Below are 12,021 nucleotides of genomic sequence, written 5' to 3' on the forward strand. Positions count from 1 at the left end.
GAGGAGGAGGAAGATGAGGTGGTGGTAGTGTAGGAGGTGGTGGTGGTGTAGGAGGAGGTGGTGGTGGTGTAGGAGGAGGAGGAAGATGAGGAAGTGGTGGTGTAAGAGGAAGAAGAGGTGGTGGTGGTGTAGGAGGAGGTGGTGTAGGAGGAGGAGGAAGATGAGGAGGTGGTGGTGTAAGAGGAAGAAGAGGTGGTGGTGGTTTAAGAGGAGGAAGATGAGGTGGTGGTGGTGGTGGTGTAGGAGGAGGTGGTGGTGTAGGAGGAGGAAGAGGAGGTGGGGTGGTGTAGGAGGAGGAGGAAGATGAGGTGGTGGTGGTGGTGTAGGAGGAGGAAGAGGAGGTGGGGTGGTGTACTAGGAGGAGGTGGTGGTGGTGTAGGAGGAAGATGAGGTGGGGGGGTGTAGGAGGAGGTGGTGGTGGTGTAGGAGGAGGAAGAGGAGGTGGGGGTGGTGTAGGAGGAGGATGAAGAGAAGGTGGGGGTGGTGTAGGAGGAGGAGGAGGATGAGGTGGTGGTGGTGTAGGAGGAGGAAGATGAGGTGGGGTGGTGTAGGAGGAGGAGGTGGTGGTGGTGTAGGAGGACGAGGAGGTGGTGGTGGTGTAGGAGGAGGATGAAGAGAAGGTGGGGGTGGTGTAGGAGGAGGAAGATGAGGTGGTGGTGGTTTCGGAGGACGAGGAGGTGGTGGTGGTGTAGGAGGAGGATGAAGAGAAGGTGGGGGTGGTGTAGGACGAGGAAGAGGAGGCGGGGGTGGTGGTGTAGGAGGAGGAGGTTCTCAACCTTTTTTCAGTGATGTACCCCCTGTGAACATGTTTTTAATTCAAGTACCCCCTAATCAGAGCAAAGCATTTTTGGTTGAAAAAAAGAGATAAAGAAGTAAAATACAGCACTATGTCATCACTTTCTGATTTATTAAATTGTATAACAGTGCAAAATATTTCTCATTTGTAGTGGTCTTTCTTCAACTATTTGGAAAAAAAGATATAAAAATAACTAAAAACTTGTTGAAAAATAAACAAGTGATTCAATGATAAATGCAGATTTCTCCACATAGAAGTAATCATCAACTTAAAGAGCCCTCTTTGGGGATTGTAATAGAGATCCATCTGGATTCATCAACTTACTTCTAAACATTTCTTCACAAAAAAAGAAATATTTAACATCAATATTTATGGAACATGTCCACAAAAAATCTTGCCTTGTTGTATTTTTTTTTCACAGTTTGTGAACTTTCATTCATATTTTGTTGAAGTTTTATACAATAAATATATTTATAAAGGATTTTTGAATTGTTGCTATTTTTAGAATATTTTGGAAAAATCTCCCGTACCCCTTGGCATACCTTCAAGTACCCCCAGGGGTACACGGACCCCCATTTGAGAACCACTGCTCTATTTACTGCATTTCCTTGCGTCGCCCAGGGTGGGCGATACTGCACATTTCGGTATCGATCAGATATCATGGAATTACAGTAACCCATCCATCCATCCAATTTTTACTGCTTGTCACTTTATTGGGTCGCGGGGGCGGGGGGCTCGGAGCCTCAGGCAGACTACACCCTGGGTCGGAACCGAATTGCGGAAATTAATACTTATTTTGATAAATGTTTCTTTTCTTAAAATTCAGAATCGTAATTTGGGGGGGGAGGGGGCAGGAAACATTTTTTATGTAGGGTAAAACGGAACAAAATTAAAACAAATGATAATTAAAAAATATATATACTTATTCATGTATATATATACACACATTATACATACATATATACACACATATATACTGTATATATGCACACACACACACATATATATGTGTGTGTGTATACACACACTATATATATATGTGTATACACACACATACAAACACATTAAATATATAAATACATACAAACATTATACATATATACATATATACACACACATATGTACATACACATTTGTACACATTGTAAGAAATGACTGTGAAATTTACATAAAACTATGTAAAATCACTACAAAAAAGTATTGTAAACTCAAAAAAATATATTTTTAGTTGAAATTACAGTGAACTTTTATAAACTATTAAACAGAATGTTTTTGTTGTATTTGCAACAACAACATGTGATTAGAATCAAATTTAACTGTGAAAACTACAAATATTGAGAAATATTGTAATACTCATAACAAAACAATTTTGTTAATTTGACATAAAAATATTGTAAAAACTATAGTTTTAGTCGGTTTGTTTTGAAAAATACAAAAAAAAAGTGTGAGTCACTTTTAACATGATTGATGAAACAATGCAAATTGAGGTAATAAAAATGTTTTCACACCAAAAAAAAAAAGTCATTGTGAACATGAGAGGCTCCCATAGGACTATTCATAAACACAAATATAGGCTACAATTATAATAATTTGTTTGGAAGATTTTTTGTTTCCTTGCTCACCTTACAGTAATTGATAAATATGATTGATAAAATAATATTAGTAAAGTAAGCCTTGTGTCATTACCCTACATAACCACAGACTTGTAGTTGTAGACTACTTCTTTCTCTCTGTACAGTGCGCCTAATTTTTATTGTCAAAAAGTGCGCAGCTGAAGCTGGTCTCTGATTGGATAATGAGGTGAGGGCGGGAAGAGCGGGAGAAGCTCCTCGTTAATGGCGGCAGCCGACCTCACTAACGAGCGAGCCAGAGCTGCAACTTGGCCTGTTTGAGACAAAAATGTCCAGATTTGAAGAGCCTAATCTTTTGGAGGTAAAAATGCTCCCACTTGTTTTATGCCACATGTTGTTGAACATTCCAGACAGGAGTGTCGGCTGTTGTGGGGCAGCTGGAACTTCAACACATGTCCAGATTTAAAGAGGCTCATCTTCTGCAGTATTTCAACCTGGATTCAGTCAAAAGATCCATCACGTTGTATTAACAAAAAAGAAGAGGGGGGAAAAAAATCCAATTGTTTAGAACTATTAATGATGGATGTTAAATAAATGTTCCAAAAGTGATATTTTCCTCTCGTCTTTTCTCAAGATGTATTTTGGTTTTGGTGTGCATAATAACTGGATTATTAAAACATAAAAATACAGCATATTATTAATAGATTTGATGTATAATATACAGAAGAGCTCCATTTAAAATGCAAAGTTTAACTGTTCTTCTACCAGTTTAAATTATTGTTTTGTTTGATATTTCCCTGTTCATTTGATCATTTATTGATGCACAATAAGCAATTATTACATGTAAAAAATACAGGAATTGGTCTGTTTTTTTACAACACCGTTATGCAAAATTAACGCGGTTTTTTTTGTATACTTTACAGTTTTTTAATGTGATTCAGACGTAATTAAATTCACTGTAAATCAATTTACATATTTTGACTGTAAAGTTATCTACTGTGCTGCTGTAATTTTTATAGGAATTCTCTGGTAATTCCAGCGTTTTCCTGTAAAAACTACTTTTTTTTTTACATACATATATATATATATATATACATACATATATATACATACATACATACATACACACACACATATATACATACATATTTATACATACATACACATACATGTATATATACATACATATATATTTACTATAAACATATATATATACATATATACATACATATATATATACCCATACATACATATACACACACGTACATACACACGTTATATATACACACACACACACATATATACACTTACATACATATATATACACACATATATGTATACATACATATGTATATGTACATATGTACATACATATATACATACATATATATACACACACATATGTATACATACATATACATATATACATATATATATATACACACATGTGTATGTATATATATATATATATATATATATATATATATATATACTGAATACTAGGCTTCACGGTGGCAGAGGGGTTAGTGCGTCTGCCTCACAATACGAAGGTCCTGCAGTCCTGGGTTCAAATCAAGGCTCGGGATCTTTCTGTGTGGAGTTTGCATGTTCTCCCTGTGAATGCGTGGGTTCCCTCCGGGTACTCCGGCTTCCTCCCACTTCCAAAGACATGCACCTGGGGATAGGCCCCTCCCACCTCCAAAGACATGCACCTGGGGATAGGCCCCTCCCACCTCCAAAGACATGCACCTGGGGATAGGCCCCTCCCACCTCCAAAGACATGCACCTGGGGATAGGCCCCTCCCACCTCCAAAGACATGCACCTGGGGATAGGTTGATTGGCAACACTAAATGGTCCCTAGTGTGTGAATGTGAGTGTGAATGTTGTCTGTCTATCTGTGTTGGCCCTGTGATGAGGTGGCGACTTGTCCAGGGTGTACCCCGCCTTCCACCCGATTGTAGCTGAGATAGGCGCCAGCGCCCCCTGCGACCCCAAAAGGGATTAAGCGGTAGAAAAGGGATGGGATGGATGGATATATACATACATATAAATACACACACATGTATATATATACAAACATACATACACATACATATATATATATATATACACACACACACACACACACGTATATATTTTCCCTTTCGGACAAGCTGGGTGCTGGAGCCTGCATTTGGGCGGAAGGCGGTGTACACCCTGGACAAGTCGCCATCTCATCGCAGGGCCAACACAGCAGAGGCCAAAAGTGTGGACACACCTCATTCAATGCGTTGTTTTTATTTTCATGACTATTTACGTTGTAGATTGTCACATCAAAACTATGAATGAACACATGTGGAGTTATGTACTTAACAAAAAAGGTGAAATAACTGAAAACGTGTTTTATATTCTAGTTCTGATTACTGCTTTGCACACTCATGGCATTGTCTCCATGAACTTCAAGAGCTAGTCACCTGAAATGTTGTTCACTTCACAGTTTTGATGCCTTCAGTGACAATCTACAATGTAAATAGTCATGAAAAGAAAGTAAACACATTGAATGAGCAGGTGCGTACAAACTTTGGGCCTGTACTAATATATATATATATATATATATATAGATAGATAGATAGATAGATAGAGAGATATATATATATATATAGGTATATACATATATATATATATATATATATATATATATATACACACTCAAAAAGTCTCCGACAAAGACGCACTATTTGAAGTGTGATGTGGCGAGGGACGCCCGTAATTGTACAGGTCAAACTCACCTATCAAAGTCAGTGGGCGGGGCTAACGGGAGCTCGTCCAACTTTTGTCTTGGTCTGAAGCCCGGGACCCTGGGACCCTGGGACCCTGGAACATGGCGACTAAGGAGGATACACTCATACTTTCTCTGGAGTCGCTGATGGACATTTCAGACCTTGCAGACCTGACCAAGAGCATGAAGCAGTTAAAATAGAAGACTTGAATGATATTGTCAGAGTTATTTCCGCACTACACACCAATACAGTGATTACAACTCTTCTGTTTTCACAATGAATTAAATCTCGGTCGTGTATTTAAACTGCACCTAACAGATGCTACCTGTATTTTATTCATGCGCTCATTTTTGACGACAATAAAGTGTTCTATTCTATTGAAGTCATTATACTTTATTAGTGCTTGCAAAGACAATTTGGTTGGTTAGACACTTCTTCCTGTGCCAAGCCACTGCAAGCACGAGTGACGCGCACCAATCAAACGGAGCCTGGCAGTCACATGACCACTCTCAGAACTAGACTGTAAAGAGTGTGTATCAGAGGTAGCACAAGTCAGACTTATCAGTGATTCCTCGAGGCCATAAAAAGTCTGCGGGCTGTAAAGCGTTTTGTATTGTGGCTCCAGTACTCTGGAATACCCAACTGGCAACACTTAGATGCTTCTACTGAGGTAGCATCTAAGTCCCAGCTTCAAACTCCTTTACATACTCCAGCTTTTAAATAGTCCCGTTCAGACCAGTTGACCTTCCGCTTCTCTTTTCCATTCTGTCCCCTCTCCTGCATGGCGGAGGTTACCAGGTACCAGCGGTAGCTGTCCCAAGTTGTGATCACTCTTCTATGCATCAAAGTCAGCTTTATCGGCAATTCTTCACAAGTGCATGGCATGCAGAGAATCCAAATTGAGTTCCTCACCATCCCGTGCACAACAGGTGGTGACGTCTCAGCGTTGTCTACGTCCCAGGAGTTCCTCTTTGAGACCCTTTTGCTTGCTTTCAGGTGGACAGGACTCTCAGACGATCATAAGTGTACATCCATTGCTGTCGGTCACCCAGGAACCCGACCGATCCCAAGATTTCTTCTTTGGAGTTTCTCCTTGCCCGGATGTAAGTCCAGATCTGGGCAGGTGGTTGTGGTTTTGTGATTGTAAATCAAACTAGTAGAAATAATATTTTTGAGGTTTTACCTGGGCACATGTTGACATTAGCGCTGCTAAAACGGCCTTCTTTCATCTCCGTAATATCGCTAAAATTCGCTCCATTTTGTCCACTAAAGACGCCGAGATCATTATCCATGCGTTTGTTACGTCTCGTCTCGATTACTGTAACGTATTATTTTCGGGTCTCCCCATGTCTAGCATTAAAAGATTACAGTTGGTACAAAATGCGGCTGCTAGACTTTTGACAAGAACAAGAAAGTTTGATCACATTACACCTGTACTGGCTCACCTGCACTGGCTTCCTGTGCACTTAAGATGTGACTTTAAGGTTTTACTACTTACATATAAAATACTACACGGTCTAGCTCCAGCCTATCTTGCCGATTGTATTGTACCATATGTCCCGGCAAGAAATCTGCGTTCAAAAGACTCCGGCTTATTAGTGATTCCTAGAGCTCAAAAAAAGTCTGCGGGCTATAGAGCGTTTTCCGTTCGGGCTCCAGTACTCTGGAATGCCCTCCCGGTAACAGTTCGAGATGCTACCTCAGTAGAAGCATTTAAGTCTCACCTTAAAACTCATCTGTATACTCTAGCCTTTAAATAGACCTCCTTTTTAGACCAGTTGATCTGCCGCTTCTTTTCTTTCTCCTATGTCCCCCCCTCCCTTGTGGAGGGGGTCCGGTCCGATGACCATGGATGAAGTACTGACGGTCCAGAGTCGAGACCCAGGATGGACCGCTCGCCTGTATCGGTTGGGGACATCTCTACGCTGCTGATCCGCTTGAGATGGTTTCCTGTGGACGGGACTCTCACTGCTGTCTTGGAGCCACTATGGATTGAACTTTCACAGTATCATGTTAGACCCGCTCGACATCCATTGCTTTCGGTCCCCTAGAGGGGGGGGGGGTTGCCCACATCTGAGGTCCTCTCCAAGGTTTCTCATAGTCAGCATTGTCACTGGCGTCCCACTGAATGTGAATTCTCCCTGCCCACTGGGTGTGAGTTTTCCTTGCCCTTTTGTGGGTTCTTCCGAGGATGTTGTAGTCGTAATGATTTGTGCAGTCCTTTGAGACATTTGTGATTTGGGGCTATATAAATAAACATTGATTGATTGATTGATTGAACATCACAAGTGACTGTGAAAATGTCATTTTGAGATAGATTGAGCTCTTCAATGTTTATGTACAGTACAGGACAAGACACCCCTTCTCATTCAATGCATTCTTTATTTTCACAACTATTTACATTGTAAATTGTCACTGAAGGCATCCAAACTATGAATGAACACATGAACTTCAAGCACACCTGTGAAGTGAAAACCATTTCAGGTGACTACCTCTTCAAGCTCATCCAGAGAATGCCAAGAGTGTGCACAGCAGTAATCAGAGCAATGGGTACCATGAATTGATGAAGGTGGACCCCGACTTTAACAAGTTGAAAAACTTATTGGGGTGTTAGCATTTAGTGGTCAATTGTACGGAATATGTACTGTACTGTGCAATCTAATAATAAAAGTTTCAATCAATCAATCAATCAATCAAAAAGGGTGGCTATTTTGAAGAAAGTAGAATATAAAACATGTTTTCAGTTATTTCACCTTTTTTTTGGTAAGTACATACCTCCACATGTGTTCATTCATAGTTTTGATGTGACAATCTCCAATGTAAATAGTCATGACAATAAATAAAAACACACATTGAATGAGGTGTGTCCAAACTTTTGGTCTGTTCTGTACAAACTAGAAGGTTGATTGGCAACACTAAATGGTCGCTAGTCTGTGAATGTTGTCTGTCTGTGTTGGTCCTGTGATGAGGTGGCGAATTGTCCAGGGTGTACCCCACCTTCTCCCCGATTGTAGCTGAGATAGGCACCACCGCCCCCCGCAACCCCAAAGGGAAAGAGCGGTAGAAAATGGATGGATGGATGATTACACAAACTAGTAGAAATAATTTGAGATGACTGATAATGGCTTTTTTTCCCGATATCCAATATTATCCAACTCTTAATTACCGCTATCAACCGATACCGATATATACAGTGGTGGAATGAACACATTATTGTGACTCATTTTGTTGTGATGCCCCGCTGGATGCATTAAACAATGTAACAAGGTTTTACAAAATAAATCAACTCAAGTTATGGGAAAAAATGCCAACATGGCACTGCCATATTTAAATTATTGAAGTCACAAAGTGCATTATTTTCTTTTTACATGCCTCAAAACAGCAGCTTGGAATTTGGGACATGCTCTCCCTGAGAGAGCATGATGTTGAGTTGGGCGTGGTTGAGGGGAGGGGGGGGTGTATACTGTAGCCTGCCAGAAGAGTTAGTGCTCCAAAGGGTCCTGGGTATTTGTTCTGTTGTGTTACAATGTGGATGTTCTCCCGAAATGTGTTTGTCATTCTTGTTTGGTGTGGGTTCACAGTGTGGCACATCTTTGTAACAGTGTTGGTGTAGTTTATACGGCCACCCTCAGTGTGACCTGTATGGCCGTTGACCAAGTATGCTTGCATTCACTTGTGTGTGTGAAAAGCCGTAGATATTATGTGATTGGGCCGACACGCAAAGGCAGTGCCTTTAAGGTTTATTGGCACTCTGTACTTCTCCCGATGTCCGTGTACACAGCGGCCTTTTAAAAAATTGTAAATTTTACTTTTTGAAACCGATAATGTCCGATATTACATTTAAAGCATTTATCGTCTGATAATATTGGCAGTAAAAATGAATGAATTAATTCAAAAAATGACCAAGTAAATCAGAAGTTACTTAGTACTTCTGGTTTTATCACGGAATACTTACACTTACTGAAGTACTTATCTGGAGGACTACTCGAATACTTGTGTCAATTTACTCTAAAGCAGAGCTGGGCAAATAATTTGACTCGGGGGCCACATTGATAGAAGAAAATGTGTCTGGGGGTCCTGTGTGTATATAAATGATTTATACACATTAAGCTGTAAAAAATGTGCTGTACAGTATGTGTGTTTGGCTCCCTTTTTTTCCAGGAAAACTAAAACCAAAAGTCACAATGTCCGATAGAGTTCTAAAAACGTTATGACAGACTACCTAAAAAAACAAAAGGAATGGAATTTTACAGTTTTTTACTGAACAGGACACGTACAATTTACATGAAAATAAAGTGGGATTTACAATATTAACGATGAACAATAAAACACTGAATATTAACAACATATGAACATCGCTCCTTGATTAACATCTTTTACAATCAAGTAGAACACAACAAAAATGTAACAAAAAGCAAAATATAAATCCAAAGGGCAAAAAACACCTACAATATATGAAGTGAATTATATTTACATAGCGCTTTTCTCTAGTGACTCAAGCGCTTTACATAGTGAAAGCCAATATCTGAGTTCCATTTAAAGCAGTGTGGGTGGCACTGGGAGCAGGTGAGTAAAGTGTCTTGCCCAAGGACACAACGGCAGTGACTAGGGTGGCGGAAGCGAGGATCGAACCTGGAACCCTCAAGTTGCTGGCACCGCTGCTCTACCAACCGAGCTATACCGCCCCACTATCACTTTTATGCACACATTTGTTGTAAAAGTCCGTTTCCGCATCTGTTCCTGACACACTGGTTTGGGGCTGGCTGCTCTGAAAACAAGCCCCGCCCCCTCTGCTTTGTCCCTGGTCTGAGCTGCTGTGGTCTAGATCAGTGGTTCTCAACCTTTTGTCACTGATGTACCCCCTGTGAACATGTTTTTAATTCAAGTACCCCCTAATCAGAGCGAAGCATTTTTGGTTGAAAAAAAGAGATAAAGAAGTAAAATACAGCACAATTGTATAACAGTGCAAAATATTGCTCATTTGTAGTGGTCTTTCTTCAACTATTTGGAAAAAAGATAAACATAACTAAAAACTTGTTAACATTCTAAATGCAGATTTCTCCACACAGAAGTAATCATCAACTTAAAGTGCCCTCTTTGGGGATTGTAATAGAGATCCATCTGGATTCATCAACTTACTTCTAAACATTTCTTCACAAAAAAATTAATCTTTAACATCAATATTTATGGAACATGTCCACAAAAAATCTAGCTGTTGTATTTCTTTTCACACTTTATGAACTTACATTCATATTTTGTTGAAGTACTATTCAATAAATATATTTATAAAGGATTTTTGAATTGTTGCTATTTTTAGAATATTAAAAAAAAAAAAATCTCACATACCCCTTGGCATACCTTCAAGTACCCCCATTTGAGAACCATTGACTTAGATTACTGTAATACCTCGTTAAATACTCAAAAGCGCAAGAATTCAACCATGTAAATACTTTGTGTAGTTGAAGACTTAAGGTCATTTAAAAACAACACTGCACATCATAATTGTGGCTGTAGTTCTCATGTTAAAGGTCTAAAAAAATGATGTAGTATGTCCGGCGGGCTGCACTTTGCCAAGTTCTGCTGTAAAGTAACGGCACTTCTGAGTACAATGTTTGGTTAATCTACACAACTCTGCTGAGCACCAAACCACCAATAGAACCATCCACATATCTGGTCTAGACTTTAAACAAATTGGTCCAATGTCATGATGCACATGAGCAAGGCATCTTCTCTGTGGGCACCTTCCACATCCAAATGGCATCGACGTACAACTCAACATGCGTTGACGTTTAAGGCCCGTGAAGCACTAATGCCTTTACATTTTTTGTCCATCCATCCATCATCTTCCGCTTATCCGAGGTCGGGTCGCGGGGGCAACAGCCTAAGCAGGGAAACCCAGACTTCCCTCTCCCCAGCCACTTCGTCTAGCTCTTCCCGGGGGATCCCGAGGCGTTCCCAGGCCAGCCGGGAGACATAGTCTTCCCAACGTGTCCTGGGTCTTCCCCGTGGCCTCCTACTGGTTGGACGTGCCCTAAACACCTCCCTAGGGAGGCGTTCGGGTGGCATCCTGACCAGATGCCCGAACCACCTCATCTGGCTCCTCTCGATGTGAAGGAGCAGCGGCTTTACTTTGAGTTCCTCCCGGATGGCAGAGCTTCTCACCCTATCTCTAAGGGAGAGCCCCGCCACACGAAACTCATTTGGGCCGCTTGTACCCGTGATCTTATCCTTTCGGTCATGACCCAAAGCTCATGACCATAGGTGAGGATGGGAACGTAGATAGACCGGTAAATTGAGAGCTTTGCCTTCCGGCTCAGCTCCTTCTTCACCACAACGGACCGGTACAACGTCCGCATTACTGAAGACGCCGCACCGATCCGCCTGTCGATCTCACGATCCACTCTTCCCTCACTCGTGAACAAGACTCCCAGGTACTTGAACTCCTCCACTTGGGGCAGGGTCTCCTCCCCAACCCGGAGATGGCACTCCACCCTTTTCCGGGTGAGAACCATGGACTCGGACTTGGAGGTGCTGATTCTCATTCCGGTCGCTTCACACTCGGCTGCGAAACGATCCAAACGATTACATTTTTTGTTTTACATTAAATTCCTGTGCCCTGTTAAATGTTAATAAAGGTTGCTAAATAGAAAAAAAGGGGAATATTTTACTTCTGCAAACCTTTATTGGAAAATACTTATTTGTCTGTTTGTTTTTCTAAACATGAAAACCATTTAGGGTGAACTATTATACATCAGGAAAATGTGTTACTTTCTTGTCAAAAGTCTGATCACCTGCTCTTTTGTGTGAAAGTCCTGTTTGGAGTTTGGATGTATAATCCTTTGTCTTGGGGGTATTATAATATTTCTGTATTTGCATTTTATCTGTTAGAGACAT

General features: G+C 40.7%; 1 protein-coding gene across 1 annotated transcript; it reads right to left on the bottom strand.

The window, feature by feature from the left end:
• Positions 1-322: 322 nt before the first annotated feature.
• On the bottom strand, positions 323-778 carry LOC133562856 (uncharacterized proline-rich protein-like; the record flags this gene model as incomplete). Its single annotated transcript, XM_061916660.1, has 1 exon — positions 323-778. A coding segment is annotated over one exon (456 nt), but the record flags the coding sequence as incomplete, so codon positions are not given.
• Between the last annotated feature and the right edge of the window lie 11,243 nt (positions 779-12,021).

Source organism: Nerophis ophidion, linkage group LG12, assembly GCF_033978795.1.
Source record: "Nerophis ophidion isolate RoL-2023_Sa linkage group LG12, RoL_Noph_v1.0, whole genome shotgun sequence".
Lineage (NCBI taxonomy): Eukaryota > Metazoa > Chordata > Actinopteri > Syngnathiformes > Syngnathidae > Nerophis > Nerophis ophidion.